This window comes from Garra rufa, chromosome 23 (assembly GCF_049309525.1).
Source record: "Garra rufa chromosome 23, GarRuf1.0, whole genome shotgun sequence".
Taxonomy (NCBI): domain Eukaryota; kingdom Metazoa; phylum Chordata; class Actinopteri; order Cypriniformes; family Cyprinidae; genus Garra; species Garra rufa.
Genome location: NC_133383.1, coordinates 8,546,164 through 8,563,769, shown reverse-complemented (window position 1 = coordinate 8,563,769; position 17,606 = coordinate 8,546,164). Strand labels below are relative to the sequence as shown.

At 36.5% G+C, this 17,606-nt stretch overlaps 1 protein-coding gene across 1 annotated transcript; it reads right to left on the bottom strand.

The window, feature by feature from the left end:
- Positions 1-8,721: 8,721 nt before the first annotated feature.
- Positions 8,722-11,646, bottom strand: LOC141299470 (alpha-2B adrenergic receptor). The gene has a single exon (XM_073829829.1). The coding sequence runs from the start codon at positions 11,480-11,482 to the stop codon at positions 10,127-10,129; it is 1,356 nt and encodes a 451-aa protein (XP_073685930.1). The 5' UTR covers positions 11,483-11,646; the 3' UTR covers positions 8,722-10,126.
- Between the last annotated feature and the right edge of the window lie 5,960 nt (positions 11,647-17,606).

Sequence of the window (17,606 nt, the reverse complement as noted above, 5' to 3'; positions counted from 1 at the left end):
GGTTATAATTGTTAAACAGAGTTGAATTTATTTAAATTAAAACCCACCAGGCTAACCCTCATTTAACAAAGGACAGTATCTCTATGGCTGGGTAATCTTTAGGATGCGGAAACATGCCAGAACTGATCAAACACAACGCTGTATTTTAAATTAATTTACTCGCTTTAATGACTCCACCAAAGATAAAAAGCTTTTCTTCATGAGTACGCAGACACTGAGAACATCGGTGCTTTTTAAAAGTGTAACTGCACTGAACAATTGCGTAATTGTGCAAATTAAAGTGCTTTGCACGGTTTGTGCTATTTATATTTCCATAAAATTACATTTAGCTTGGTTAAAACTGCTGAGCATCTGGTGAGATTTTGAGGTTATGATTATTTTATTTTAGCATTCAGGACTAACGAGCATGGCAGACACAAATTTGTATGATTTTCGGTGTGAATTTTCATTTGAATGGTCAACTGTTGTCAGGATTTTCAGCAAAAAACTGAGAAACAAAGTTGATATTTAAGTCTCCACAGCTATATATAAAAAAGCCATTAAATTTCACACTTTCACCCATGAAAGTGCAAACTGTCAAAAGATCTGAATCTCTATCTGAAGCAGTCGTGTTGTTGTTTAGTTCACTGAGGACTTTGAGATGATGAATTGTTGTATAACAGCTGTTAAAAGCGACATTATGTTCAAATAAGCAACCTCTGCATTTGATTAATAGTGTTTTCTTTCTAATGGACATCGTTCAGCGGTATGAACAGAACTAGAGTGGGACGACTGACTCATGAGGCCAACAAACCGACTGGCTGCTGCAATCATCTAATGCGTGCACAAAAACAGTAAGCATTGTGATGGAGTTCCACAGATTTATCTCATTCTTTCACTGAGGTGACTTATGTAAATCACGTGTCAGAAGATGCACCCTGGTCCAAGCTTTTTACCAGCAGTAATAGCATGCGTGGGCAGTGCCAATCAGTGTCATTTATTAATGTCGTCTGCAAAGGTTAGCATCACGACTATTATTTAAACTTTAGCCTGTAACTCATCCCATATTTTTTGATGCTGTACAGATATGAATGAACGAAATAAAAAAATAACATACACTGCCATATTAGCCAGGTGCGATGCAGTAAGTTTCCAAATACAAGAACATACAGATATTTCACACTGAGGACAACTGAGGAACTCATATGCAACTCTCACAAAAGATTCAAATGCTCCAGATGGAAAAACGATGCATTAAGAGCCTTGGGGTGAAAACTTTTGAACAGAATGAAGATGTGTACATTTTTCTTGCTTTGCCTAAATATCATGTTTTTGTTTTTTTTTCATTTAGTACTGCCCTTCATAAGCTGCACAGTAATAAGAATCAAGTGTAAACTTTTGAACAGGGTCATTTTTATAAATTCAACTATTATTTTCTCTTGTGGACTAAATGTCTTTTATGTGAAATATCTTATTCAGATCAGTTCTAAATAAAAAATAACATGTATTGTATATACGATCCCTCTTATTTTGGTAAAAAAAAAATAATTAACATTTTGCAGATTCTGCAAGGTGTATGTAAACTTTTGACTTCAACTGTTTAAATACTAAATGCTGTCAATTTACTTTGAAGTTCACCAAGCTGATTACTGACTAAAAACTCCCACAGATCATGTTTTAATGCCATTTTAAGTACTATTTTGACAAAGTGTGTACATTTTTTTTTTCACTTTTTTAAAATTACTCTTTCCAATAAGGCCATTATATAGAGTGTTTTCATGAGGCGTCATCAATCGGCCATATTGGTGCCACAATGCCACTGAACCGAACAAAAGTCATAATTTGCTGCTTATTGCTGCTTAAAGGAACACTCCACTTTTTTTGGAAATAGGCTCATTCTCCAACTCCCCCCGAGTTAATAAGTTGATTTTTACCGTTTTGAAATCCATTCAGCCGTTCTCCTGTTCTGGCGATATCACTTTTAGCATAGCTTAGCATAGATCATTGAATCCTATTAGACCAATAGCATCGCGTTCATCGCGTTTTAGTACACGATATAACTACAGAAGAGTCAAATACAACAAATATGGAAACTCGTTGGTCATTTTTGAACATGATGCTACTGGTCTAATAGGATTCAATGATCTATGCTAAGCTATGCTAAAAGTGATATCGCTAGAACAGGAGAACGGCTGAATGGATTTCAAAACGGTAAAACTCAACTTATTAACTCGGGGGGAGTTGGAGAATGAGCCTATTTCCAAAAAAAGTGGAGTGTTCCTTTAAAATGGTCAATTATTATTAGGGATCCACCGAAATGAAAATTCTTGGCCCGAAAGCCAAACAAAATTAAACACTGGGCCGAAGGCCGATTACCGAACACTGTTTTTCATGTTTTTTTCCCCCATGTATTTTGCCATTTTTGTTCACCATTGCATAAATTAAATAGCCAATATGTGCTTTTTACAGTTTTGTCTTGCTTTTCAAAAAAAAATAAAAAAATAAAATCAATTACAAAATATCAGTTTAAAAATATTTACTTAACACTGAGCATTTTTAACATTCTAGTAGACATTATAGCCTACCAACAAAGCACAATTTAACTTAAAATTATTAATTTAGTAAAATAATATTCTTTGGCCACTTTTAAGACCCCCTTCTTGAATCAGGCATGTGTTTTTTAATGTACAAATAAATGCAGCCTTGCTGAGCAAAGGAGAATGTTATAATAAATGTATTTATAGAGCTGTAGTAATGAATGTTATGATTATTTTTGTCTTTTTTATTTCATTTTATAGAACAACAGTAAAATTATTACAGTGCTAACATTTATGAATGTTGACTTTTATTTTGGCGGAAACCCACGAGAAAGTACCATTTTTGCTGACAGCAGCAGATTTATGAATGATTCTCATTGCTGTTTCAGATTTTCCTCATGCTTTGGACTTTGAACCCTGGCTAACAAGCTCGTGCAGAGCTGTCAGAATACATACAATTCGTGCGTGTATTAGACAACATAATGTTCTGTAGTTTTTTTCCCCTAAAGGTTTAAAGGAGAACTCCGGTGTGATATTGACCTAAAGTGTATTGAATCATGATACCGAGTGTGAACGTACCTTGCATATTTCATCTCGGTTTGTGTCCAGCTGTCCGAAATCTGGGGTCAGTTAGCCGATGCTCACAACAGGCTGTCTATGAGAGTGAACAGGGCATCGGAAAAGCCATGTAAATAAATCACTGTTTTACGCCATTTACGAGGCACAAAGTAGCTCCACACTTCATCGGTAGACTTCCTAGGGCCCTGACATTTAAAACGAGACATTGAGAACTCAGAAAAAGCACCGGTAGTTTATTTACAAGAAGATTTATACAGACATCTTGCACCAGGAACAGAGCGGTGGCCGCCATCTTAAATGTAGTCACGATAAGTCGAGTGTCGAGCACGAAGGAAACTACAACCTGATACGTTGATAACCTGATAAATTCATTGGTGCTCGACACTCGATTTATCGTGACTAAGTTCAGGATGGCGGCGACCGGATTTTCTTTCCCAGGTACTGTCTGTATAAATCTTCTTGTAAATAAACTACCGGTGCTTTTTCTGAGTTTTCAATGTCTCATTTTAAATGTCAGGGCCCTAGGAAGTCTACCGATGAAGTGTGGAGCTACTTTGTGCCTCGTAAATGGCGTAAAACAGTGATTTATTTACATGGCTTTTCCGATGCCCTGTTCACTCTCATAGACAGCCTGTTGTGAGCATCGGCTAACTGACCCCAGATTTCGGACAGCTGGACACAAAACGAGATGAAATATGCAAGGTACGTTCACACTCGGTATCATGATTCAATACACTTTAGGTCAATATCACACCGGAGTTCTCCTTTAAGGCCATTTCACGATTTCAGTCATCATACAGTAACCAGCAACAACCACCCCTTTCTCTTCACATGGACAACATGCAATGCGATACTAAACAGTCTCTTGCTGTTGGTGCTTTTAACGTTTTTTGTGTCTTTCTCGGACAGTTTTAAATGCTTCCACACTGCTGACATGTTTGCTGCATTAGTGCACGCCTCTATTTGATGGTGTCACGTCATTATTCTGTATAATTTTTTCGACCTTTTCGCCTTTTCAAATATTTTCAGTTGCCGAACATTCGGTGCATCACTAATTATCATCATGTTTTGGGCTATACTAATTGGCCAGACCGGGAAAACATTTGAAGTACCACAGCCTGCCAAAGTTATAACAAATCAAGACGAAGACTGCAAAAAACTGCCTGAGGACCAAAAGACGTTTGTGGTTGGCCAAACTGAACCAGGATTCCCAGGGCAAGAATCTTGACAACATTCGTGTTGGTTCTTATCATTTCCAGTCAGGTAGGTGAAATATTAGGCTAATATCTTAATTAATACTGCTTGTACCTATCTTTACCTATTGCATTTAGTTTGTCAAATATTGTGCCCTTCTCTATATGCTTTAGCAGCTTCCACACTTTTTCTCCATGGTTTAGAGTAGACAGCATAAAATAAGCAGAACATATTCAGTAGCTTAGTACATTAACCATACAATCCATTCTGTTGTTTACCAAAAAGTACTGCCAATATGGCCATGCATCCGGGTAACTGACCAAACCGTAACTTAAGTGCAAATCCTCTAAACTTTTTTTTTTCTAAATACTTTTTAAAATGAAATAATTAAGTTAAATTTCACTGGCCGCGTGAACTGTGTGAACCATCTGTATGAACTGTGGCCTCACATTTTCTTCATAGAGTTGACACTTAGGCATTTGCATCATTGCAAAATATTTTCAGTTTCACTGATCACTTCAGCAGTTCTTTTCACTTTCTCACAACTTATCTCTTGAAGCAGAAACGCAAACCATCGCCCAATCACAAAAAATATCTTGAGAAAATGAAACTAATTTCCTTCTATCAGTGACAGCGTTGTTTGAACATCCTGTTCCGTATCGCGGATTTATTCCTCTTGCGTTACCACCAATAGCCAAACACAGCTCTTTAGGAAATGATTAATGTACAAACGAACCCAATGCGTTTACATAAATGGACGGCACAGACCTTTGACTGAACATACCGGGGCGAGTCCAGATATCTAGAGCCGTAAATTCAGAAGCTTTAAATAACAGCTCTTAATGGCGTCTGTTCACAAAGCTCCATTCAGCGGCTCTGATGCATACAGTCTGTAAACAGCGCCTATGAGAGAGTGATTGCGGAGTGCATTCGCTCAGCACAGCTCCCTAATTAACTCGCAGCAAGATGCTTCCAGCCAATCTCAAGTGATAAGACATTGAAAAGATGACTATAAGAGGGGGAAAAGTGTATGAAGTGTTTATCATAAAATTTAACTCTGTAAGGCATGACATGAAATAATAATTAGAAATGGAAAAGTTTGTTGAACTTTTAGACAAAATCATATTTGATATCAAACCTAATGCATTATGTTTGATGCTCGCATTTTAACATGATTTTTCTTAATCTAAGTCCACAAACACACAAGTCTTTACAATGTGGTTAGAAAAGTCATAAACAACCATTTTCGATGGTCTAATTAGATTTCAGCTCCAGCCCCACAATGCATTAACTACTGCAAATCGTCAAAAGCCACATTTCTTATCAGTATAGTGAAAAGCAGTCAGATGTATGCATGCATGCAAGAAAAAAAAGGTATAAATTGGTTTGTTCATAAGGGTTTTTTTGTTGTCATTATAAAAGTGAATCCAGCAGCCCTCATAATCAGTGTCTTTGCTTCTGAAGTCTGTGTACAAATATGTTTCACCTCGGCCCGTTTGGCAGCATCTGTTTCTGCCGCTTCAAAAAGAGGAAGGGGCACTTGAGATTGCAGAGGGAAGCACCGTTTCACAAAATTAACATGCGACTGGATGGATGAAAATATGAACAGCTGCAAACAGCAGATTTTGCTGCAGATGTAATGAAGGGATTCAAAGTGTCATGGAGATACAGATGGGTTGTATGTTAGGGCCCTAGATGACCTCAGGTTTGCATAAACTGCATGAAAGAACTTTAACATTGCACCAACAACCACAGAATATCAGCGTGCATATCTTTTGATGTAAACCATGGAATAAGATAAAGGATGGTTAGTCATATAAGCTGTGATCAAGGCCATTGATCTTAGAGGACCAAATAAAGTAGCAAACAATTTATCATGGGAACATGTTTTTTTAGAAACTAAGACTACAATGCCTTTATAAGGCCAAGAAAGAAAGAAAAAGCAAGGCTAGCTGTTGAGTGGAAGCTTTAATTTTAAAGCAATTATAAGTAAGACAAAATATATTTGTAAATTATTTATATAGATATAAATATACATACAGTCAAGCCCGAAATTATTCATACTCTTGGCAAATTTTGACTTTTGAAGACGATTTGAAGACGATGTACAAAGCATCATTGTGGAAAAAAATATTTCTCAGCTTTTATTTACATTTGAACAAATAGAGCCATGTCCAAATACCTTTTGCAAACTGTCACAGTCTATGGGATCCAAAGTTCTATACCATTCCAAATAGTCCAAGTTGTTTTAAAGCACTCTAATTACCCTGATTCATTGGGAACAGCTGTTTTAATCAACTCAACAGGTGAAAAACAGAAGCTCTCTGCTGTTGGCTAAGACAAAGGAGCTCACTGAGGACCTGCGGTTGCACTTTGTGGCTGCTCACAAGTCAGTAAAGAGCTATAAGACCATATCTAAATGTTTTTAAGTTCCAGTGGCTACAGTGCAAAGTATTATTAAAAAATACAAGACGTTCCGCACTGTGAAAAATCTCAGAGGACGTGGTCTGACACCTGTGCTGGCCAGGAGGATAGTGAGAGAGGTAAAAAAGGATCACCACCAAGGCCATCCTGTCTAATCTGGGTTCTGCTGGTGGCAACGGTGTCCAACGGACACTGCACACCATTGGGTTCCACGGACACAGACCAAGGAGGACACCACTTCTCCAGATAAGGTACACAAAAGCCCGCTTGGCCTTTGCAAATGCTCATCTGGACAAATATTAAGACTTCTGGTTTTCTGTTTTATGGTCAGATGAAACGAATGAATTGTTTGGCCACAATGATGTAGCCTTCATTTGGCGTAAAAAAGGAGAAGCCTTCAACCATAAGAACACCATCCCCACTGTCAAACATGGTGGTGGGAACCTAATGTTTTCGGGGTGTTTTTCAGCCGGTGGACCAGGGAACCCTCATCACAGTAAACGGCACCATGAAAAAGGAGCAATACATAAAAATTCTCAACAACAACATCAGGCAGTCTGCAGAGAAACTTGGCCTTACTTGGCACCAGTGGACATTTCAGCACGACAATGACCCAAAACACACAGCAAAAGTGGTGAAGAAATGGTTAGCAGACAAAAAACATTAATGTTTTGCAGTGGCCCAGCCAGAGTCCTGACTTAAATCCAATTGAGGATATAAAATAAATGTAACAGTTACATTTTTTTAAATTAATTTTAACACTATATGTGACCCTGGAACCAGTCAAGGGTACATTTTTCAAAACTGAGATTTATGCATCACCCGAAAGCTGAATAAATTATGTTAGGATAGAACAAAAAATCTAAATATTAAGAAAATAGCCTAAAAGTTGTCCAAATTAAGTTGGCAATGCATATAATTACTAATCAAAAATTATTTTTTGATATATTTACTGTAGGAAATTAACAAAATATCTTCATGAAACATGATCTTTACTTAATATCCTAATGATTTTTGACATAAAAGAAAAAAAAATCGATAATTTTGGCCCATATAATATATTTTTGGCTATTGCTACAAATATACCCATGCTACATACTTAAGGCTGGTTTTTGTTGTCCAGGGTCACATATATTGAACTGAAAGAAAAAAAAAACTTGCTAAAACTGATGAGTGAAAAATCTTCCAGTTCGTAAGCAACAAATCACAGCTAAATATTTGTGCTTTCAGAGGCATATGATGATTTTAAAAATACATGGAAAACAATAACATCATAAAAATCAAAGACAAAACTCATATGTGACCCTGGACCACAAAACCAGTCATAAGGTTAAATTTTACAAAACTGAGATATATACATCATATGAAAGCTCAATAAATAAGCTTTCTATTGATGTATAGTTTGTTAGGATAGGGCAATATTTGTCCGAGATACATCTATTTGAAATTATGGAATCTAAGGGTGCAAAAAATCTAAATACTGAGAAAATCACCTTTAAAGTTGTCCAAATTAAGTTCTTAACAATGCATATTACTAATCAAAAATTACATTTTGATAGGTTTACAGTAGGAATTTAACAAAAAATCTTAATGTAACATGATCTTTACTTAATTTCCTAATGATTTTTGACATAAAAGAAAAATCTATCATTTTGACCCATACAATGTATTTTTGGCTATTGCTACAAATATACCCCAGCGACTTAAGACTGGTTTTGTGGTCCAGGGTCACATATTTGCTATACCTGACATCTAATTCAGTCGCACAACAGCCAGCCAGCAAAAATGTTGATATCATGAATATTTGAAAACAGACTTACACAGCAGTCACTGAAAATTACTCAGCAAAACATCCAAATGACACGAATGTAAATTTATTTTCACAAATACATTTGCTTTACAACAGCAGCTCGTTTTCAGCAGGACGCTTAATGGGACCAAATTTGTGGAAGCAGTTTTATTGTCAAAGACATGCTGGTACATGCCTAACTTCACTTATCTGCACTCACACAGTCACCAATATCATTCTACAAGCTAAATAAAAGTGCACAAACCTTCTTATGACAGCAGAAAAATCATAAAATCAAGAGGCATTAATAAGTGCACAATTAATTTACATAATTGCCCCTCTTCTTTAGACACACACAAAAGAAAGAGAGGTTTTGATAACCCAAAAGCATCAGCCTGCAGACATAACAGCCATTACTTTCAATCAGAACCCATCAAATAACAGAAATCAAGCAGACTCTATTTAGAAAATCCATGTCATTCAATTGGTTAAAATCTGAAAACCAACAAAAATGGTCAAAAACATGCTTTTAACCTAAGCAAATGGTATTTGGATTTAATTGTAAAGCTAGGTGAAGCCACCTATGCATCGAAGCATCTACTGGGTTTTAAGAGCTCTGGCACTTTCCCAGAGAGGTGAAGCTCTCTGAAATCTTCTCATTTCCAGCTCTGTCATCTCACGATGCAGCCAGAGGTGTCTCTGAGAAAGAGCCGCATTGTTTTTGAAAGTACACTGGAAAGGTCACAAGCAACACCCTGGAGGCCAAAGCATCTCTGGGAAGACACTGGCACAATCTTGTGAGAGTTTCTCATGTTTGATGTGGCACCTCAGCTGATGAATCCCAAAAATGAATGGAATGCATGCCGATGTGTCTGCAAGGTTCAGGATATGGGACTGCTGATGAAAGAGTTCATCAAATGCTCAAGAGATTTGTAAATAGCAGTCATTTAAAAAGCTTCAAAAATTTAATTCTCAGAAATTCGTACGATAAATAAATTTCTAAGATCCTGTCAAAAACATGGCCAGGTCAATTTCCACCCCAAAATCAAAAGTAGTAAGTTGTAGTTTGCTTAAATATTTTGTTTTCTTCAGTATTTTAAAAATCTTGCATTGCATTTTCTTTGCTTTGAGGCATTATTTTGACAAGACAATTAAAGCACAAAATAAAGTAACTAAACATGCTCTTTCAAAGGCAATACTGAACATGCAAAGTGATAAACACGAAAATGAGCTACGATTAGTTTCTTTGGCAAGGAAAACAAATTGTCAAAAGATCTTTGCTGCTTACAGTATTTCAGTGAAACATCATACTAAGTGCAGTTTACAATCTTATAATTTATATATTAAAAGTGCTGAAAAAACACAAGGATAGTCACAATATGAATTAGGTTTGTATAGAAGATATTGTATAATATAATCTATACGCATTATAATTATCTTCACAAAAGGTTCTTTGTTCTTTCATAATTATTTTCTTCTTCTGCAAGGAAAACTTGGGCTGCAAGGCCTTAATTTGTCTTGAAAATGTCTCATTTAAGTACTGAAGTGAAATACGACCCTGACACTTTCTGTGAGCTTCACCTTAGGTGGAAACAAATGTCACTTTATGGTATAAAACTGTTTTTCAAAAAGAACAGTCCTTGCATCTTTTACACAGAATCTTTTTGAAGGCTTTACGAAAGTCTCTGTTAAAGATGGTGTAGATGAGCGGATTCAGGGCGCTGTTACAGTAGCCAATCCAGAAGAAGAACTTAAAAAGTGCCTCTGGTACCTTACAAGCCACTGGACAAATGGCCTGCAGACTGTAGGTGAAGAAGAAGGGGAACCAGCAGACGACAAAAACCCCAATGACGACCGCCAGGACGAAGGTGAAACGTTTCTCGCGGACGATCATAGCTTTCCTTCTGGTGTTCGGTGTTCCCGCTGGTTTCACACCGGAGAGGGCCAGATGGCTGCCTTTTGATGTTACGATGACCTTATAGTATGTTTGGGTAGGGGAGGACACGTGATGGCCAGGGACACTGGAGGTTGTCCCGTTGGCATCATGTCCCCCAGCTACCTCGACATCTGAGCCAGAGCTTGAACTGTCCTCGTGGTTGTCCTTGCACCTCCTTGAGCGTTTTATCTGCTTGCGACTCTCTATTGGAGGTTGTGGCTGGTTTATGATGTCAGATTTGGAGGAAACTGGATTGGGAACATTTGGAGGGTCAACTCCTCCCTGTTTTTTCCCATTCTGCAACTCCCGTCCCTGCGGGACTCCACCTGCGCCATCTTTCCTCGGCTCTCCTGGAGGACATCTAGTGTGCTTCTTGGCAATCTGATAGATGCGAACATACACCAGGATCATGATGAGGCACGGGGCGAAGAACGACCCGATGGAGGAGTACAGGATGTACCAGGCGTCCTCATTGAGTTTGCACTGCGGGCAGCCCCCATCCTCCATCTGCTGAGTCTTATTCATGGAGACCAACGGTGGGAAGGAGATGACTGCAGAGATGAGCCACACCACCAATATGGCCCCCTTAAGCTTTCGAGGGGTGCGCTGGGATGCATACTGCACCGGGCGGGAGATGGACAGATAACGGTCCAGGCTGATGGCGCACAGGTGTATGATGGAAGACGTGCAGAAGAGCACATCTAGCGCCAAGATGATCTCACACCAAAATGTCTCAAAGTACCAGTAGCCCATCAGCTCATTGGCCAAAGAGAACGGGATGATCAATGTGGCCACCAAGATGTCCGCCGCAGCCAGCGACACCAAAAACAGGTTCTGAGGACCTCGCAAAGAGCGGCATGTGAGCACAGCGATGATCACCAGGATGTTTCCAAAGATGGTGAAGAGCATGATGAGCGTCATTACGGTGGCAAATGTAGCTGTGGCTTCGAGAGAATAGGAAGAAATGGAATTGCATGCTTTAACCTCTGAACTGTGATTTTTTTCTGCTCCCAATGTACACGGCACATCTGAAGGTGGTGTCATGGCTATATTTAAGTTCCAGGCTAGACAGAGAAGTGCAAAGCAGTCTTTGCCATAGACTTAAATCTTAGCGTAATCCTTCCAAAAACATTCTCTCTTTTAGAAGTCACTGAAAGTAAAATGACTAGGAGTCTTTACATCAAAAAAGACATCCTCTGGGTACTTCCTTTGGCAAACCTCAAGAAGAAAAAGAAAGAAAACTACCAATCAAGATATTGCATTTGCAGTCCGTTTGTTACAAGTAAATCTTTTAAACTCATCCAGAAAGAAAATAGTAACATGTCAGTATTAATAAAAATCACGGTATTAACTTACCACAGCATAAGTCAAACAGCTTCTAAATAAGATAAGCCTCCCAAACTACATTAAAAAAGCTCTTTGCTTTATCTGCACCGATTCAAGTCCAAAACTGAGACAGCGCGCACTTGGAGATGCGCAAGGACACGAGCGCGTCAAAACAATACACTACATTTTCAGACAGTAAGTAATTTGCAGAATACGGAAGTAGAAAAATGATTCAAACATAGTAGCTCCCACAAACAATCCCATGTCGGACGAGAAGGAAAAGTCCACTTAGCAATGCTCCAGTTTAAGATTTTAAATAACTGCTTTCAGTCTTTGACAATACAATATAGTTCCTCAGGATTAACGGAATAAGAACAAACCAAGAATTCGAACTTTTTGGTCATTCCATTTTTTATCCTTACACCGTTTTCTTTTTCTAGAAGTTTGCGCATCAGTCACCGGAATGAACTGATTCGAGTCTCACTGAGCGCGCCTCACTGTGTCTCCCGTCATGACGTCACGTCAGAGAATCACTCCTCCTCAGGGTTATCATCAGACAGTTTTGCAATTTATAATCCTGCAATTTGTCACATTTACAGTTGTAAGCGGCTCAAACGGAAACCGCGTCTGAGAAACCTTATGGAAAAAAAGTGTCACCAGTGAAAGTGGATTAATGCAAAGACTTAAATTAATTCGTTCAGCCATTCAAGTTTGAAAACGCAAGACGCATTGTAACAAATTAAATCGTCGTAACGATTCAAGACATAAAAAAAAAATAAAAAAACGAAAACAAAGAAAAAAAACTAAGCAGAAAATAAAAACGCGATCTGTCATTTGTGAGACTTGTACCATTTCTGCAAAATTATTCGTCCGCTCTTAAAGTTTATTTTAGTTTTATACAAATTAAAAAGGCTTATAAAAGAGTTCAGGTCCCCATAGCTTACCAACTCACTTTGGAACTTGTAAATGCTAAAAGGTCTGGCGAATGAAGTTGAAAACTTCCAAACTACACCCTTAAAAATAAAGGGTTCCTTAATTGATGTTATAGAAGAACCAAATGTTCTTTGAAGAACCTTCTCTTTCTTACCTTTTTATAATCTGAAAACTTAATTTCTCCACAAAGAACCTTTTGTGAAACAGAAAGGCTCTTTAGATGTTTAAGGTTCTTAATGGAACCACTTAGACAAAAAAGGTTTTCCTATGGCATCGTGAAGCACCTTTATTTTTAAGTGTACTAGTATTTACAAGGCCTCAATTAAAAATAATGAAGCATACATACATGACTAGAATCACTACACATGTGATCCTGGACAACAAAACCAGGCATAAGGGTCAATTTTTAAAGCAAGATTTTCCATTGATTTGTTTTGTTAGGGTACAATATTCGGCAGAGATACAACTATTTGGAAAAACTCAAATCTAAAGATGCAAAAAAATAAATAATTTTATATAATAAAAATTAAAATGAGGGGGACAAAAAAAAAAAAAAAAAAAAAAAAAAAAAACAACAACATACCTTAGCAACGCATATTAAGTAAAAATCAAGTTTTGATATATTTACGGGAGGAAATTTACTAAATATTTTCATGGAAGATGATCTTAATTTGATTTTTGGAATAAAAAAAAAAAACACTGTAAATTGACCCATACAATTGATTTTTGGCCATTGCTAAAAATATACCTGTGCTACTTAAGAATGGGTTTGTGGTCCAGGGTCTAATATTAAGGCTGCTTTTACAAACTACAATAAAACTATCAAAAACTGATTTAGTCGTCCAAATGGAGAAAAAAAAAAAAAATGCATTGTGGTTAGCAGGAACGAAAATTAAACACAATTTCACTTAGGAATCCAAAAGAAAAACTCTACACTGCAATAGGCCACAATTGACCTTCATGAAAATTCTATGTACATTTGTGGCTCCTACTTTTTGGCAACAGACTCTATTCATATTATCCATCTAAAAACGCAGTGACTACCACCTACTGGACAAAACATAAAATTACAATAAAAACAAAAATTGGGGACTTCTGGACAACATTATTGGCATAAATCCACAATGAGCCATTTTGATTTTCAAACCTTTATTTATCCTCCTACATTAAAAATTCCTGTCAACAACAAATATCCATTCAAGTCAGCCAGCTGGAGCAGTTCAAAAAATTTGGTCAGTCCTCATTCCTCTGAAATGGAGAAGGCAGATTAATTCAGGAAACACTCAAATTCACAAAACAGTGGCAAGGCAAAAATTAAATCATTAAATAACTGCATCAGGTCTTTTAGAGATATAGCTATTGACTGTTCTCTTCCTCTCCTTAGAATGGTAAGTCACAATAGCATTAGACAGGTCAATTTTAGGTCCATGCATGGCTTTTCACTCTTATACTGCATTATCTGAAGTTTTGTAATGATATCAGCTTCTTACAGTTATAGGCATACAGTAATGTTATTTCAGCACTGAAGTCCTATAGATTATATTAATATCTTAAATTAGCATTTTATATTTTCCTTTTTAAATTGTAAATGTTTTTAGCAGCTGTTTGGACTCATTCTGACAGCACCCATTTACTACAAAGGATGCAATGCCAGCAAATTCTCATTTCTGTATTAACTATTGCTTTAAGTTTATATTTTGCATCAGCTAAAGTTTTATTTTAAGTAACAAATCTGTGTTATTAGTTAGGGTTAATTAATAATAACCCTGGTATGATAAATGCACACACACGACGTACCACAGTGGTACAGCCTCCTTATCCTTTGCATATCCAGATCAGACAAGTGCGTCCTTTGGCCGATCATTACACCGCTCTCTTTGGGCAATATTGTGGGTTTTCCATTGCGAGAGAAATATTTGCTGCAAAACAGAATAAAATCATGACTAACAAAATGGCCCGCCAGTCAAAAGCACATCATGCAGCCAGACACCCATGCAAACTATTTTGGCATATGTTTCGATTGCAACTCCTACTTTCCATAATGCAAGATTGAGTCCAGGTCATACTCCAGGCCGAGGGTGTTCCCAGTTCTCTTCATAAAATTATCCTCTTTCCCTGTATATAAAAAATAAATAAATAAATAAATAAAAATTAATATGAATATATAAATATTATACAAATTATAAACATGACCAAAACTTCACTGGAAAAACAGTTGCAAATTATGTACACTAAAAATCCTGTCCAAAAGCTTTTGACTGGTAATGTTTTGTTTTTTTTGAAAAAAAAAAAGTCTCTTCTGCTCTGATTTATTTGATCTAAAGTAAAAGTAAAAATATAGCAAAAAATGTAACCCTTTTTGCCATTTAACACGTTTTCTTTTTTAATATTTTAAAATGCAATTTATTCCTGTGACCAAAGCTAAATTTTCAGCATTACTCAAGTCTTCAGTGTCAAAGGATGCTTCAGAAATCATTCTAATATGCCGATTTCCTGTTCAAGAAACATTTATTAATATTAATAATATTTAAAACAGTTGAGTACATTTGTAATGATTCTTTGATGAAAAGAAAGATCCATTTAACTGCAATAAAAAGCTTTCACACTATAAACCACACAAAAGCTTGGAGTCAGCATACATTATATTTAGCAAAGATGCTTTAAATCAATCAAAAGTGATAAAGACATTTATAAATGTTACAAAAGACCTCCATTTCAGATATTTTTCTTCTGAAATTTCTATTTAAAGAATCCTGAAAAAAATAATCTCTTCAAAAACTTGACTAGTAGTAAAATATAAGTAAAATATTAACTACTAATAAATATTAACTAAAAATAAATTAAATAAAAAAGGTGGGAGAAACCTTAAATGAATGATAATGGAATAACCATACAAACAAATCCCAATGGGATACAAAAGGAAAAATTTTACAATCAAATCTCCACTAAAAACCTAAAATTCCCTTTTGAATTTTAGGGCATCTATCAGTGATGCGCAGGTTGATCCAAAATGAGTGGGTGCCTGCGGTCACCCGCGGTTACGAGTCATCCAAAAATATTTTTAATGATATTCGGGTCGCGGTCGGTCGGGTCGTTTGAAATAAAGATGCCAATTAAATCTTTGTAATTTATATAGTACTAGACACTTTTCTATGAAATACATAGACCTACACTTTATTGGCTGAATAATATTTACCTTTTGAATGTTAAGCGTTTTTAACTGTTGAATAAATGCTGACACGGGACAAAATGCCCGATTTCCCAACACGTTGAACTGAGCAATGCCATTGTTAATGGCATTTTAAACGCATATAGCTCAGTAATGTCAGCTTTATGTATTTTCTGAGAGGGGGTGGAATTTTTGTTGGGAAAGTAGGGGGAGAGACGCACACATTGATTACTGGATAAACATGCAGCATCTTAATTGTTAAGAAAATGGTATTCCTAATAAATGTCTCGAATATTTTGATTATGTCCAAATGCTTCTCTTTCTTTTTGGAATTAGACACATTTCACGATGTCTTTTCAAATGCCTAGGTCTGTTTAATTTCCTTAATTATAAAATTTCTAGCACTATTTTTAAACGTTTATTCAAGCAATAATACATAAATGATCGCATATATATGCTTGTTTAAAACCAGGGATTAAAAACAAATTCCAAGTAAAAACAGTATTTTCTCTTTACATTTCCAGAGAGCGAAACGAACGAAATTAAACATTACTTAATAAATTCAAGGCACTAGAATTGCATTATTCATTTGATACAACTATTATAGCTATACAATTAATATAATATTATTTTGCCATATTCGTGATTCTTGAATTTATATATGAAAACTTCACTTTGAAGTGCATTCGTTATGTTTGTATAAGAAAATTCATTAACCTAGCCTTTAAGTTGATTTAATATTCTGGTTAATTTTCAGAAGAAGTTAAAAGTTAATAAAAAAAGGAATAGCTTGTAGTAGTGGTGGGCCTTTATCGGCGTTAAAGTGCTGCGTTAATGTGAGACTCTTATCGGGCGATAAAAAAAGAAAATCGCCGTTAATCTATTCTCAAAGTTGGGTTGGGAGCTGGGTCTAAACCACGCAAGATATGATGACTTTCACCTTGATATTTTAGCGCGGATGACGTATACCTAGTCGAATTGCACTGTAGGGGGCGAGAACGAGTCTTCAACTTCTGTGAAATTACCACATCAAATGTGCAGGTTTTTTTTTTTTTTTTTTTAAAGGTCTGGTGCCCATCTACTGCCATTATATGGCTGCCAGACTGCACCGGTTTTCATTAAAAATCTTTGTGTTCTGCTGAAGAAACAAAGTCACCTACATCTTGGATGGCCTAGGGGTAAGCAGATAAACGTCACATTTTCATTTTTGGATGAACTATACCTTTAAACAGTAGCTTTCTGTATTTGTCCAATTGTAATTGTAATGACTGCACAGTGGAACATTTCCAGTTTTTTAAAATAGCTGCTTGTTTGTTAAATGGTCTGATGAGTTTTTCATTAAAGAGCTAGTTTTTTTCTTGACACCTTCTGTTGTGAGAAGAGCATTTCTAAATAAATTGTGTATTTGTAAACCACAGTGTTTATCTATTTATGCATGTATGCAGACACCAAAAGAATCAAAATGGTTAGGCAGTATCCTGAGGATGGTTTTTATAAGGTATGCTTTTTGCGGTCATTGCAGATGTGTAGAATTGTTCCTTGGGGTACAAAACTGCCCCTTAAATGGTACAAAGCTAGAAGGTACAATTTTGTACCCCTGGTTAGATGTACAAAATTGTACCCTTCAGGGTACCACCCCAGCGACGGCCACTTGTACCTTAAAAGGTACAGTTTTGCACCTTTCTTTCTGAGAGTGTAGATTTTGATATGAATTCCAAATATAGTTTTCCAAATTATGAC

Bases quoted from the DNA above. Each gene is read 5' to 3' on its own strand.
- LOC141299470 (XM_073829829.1), bottom strand. From the start codon at position 11,482: ATGACACCACCTTCAGATGTGCCGTGTACATTGGGAGCAGAAAAAAAT.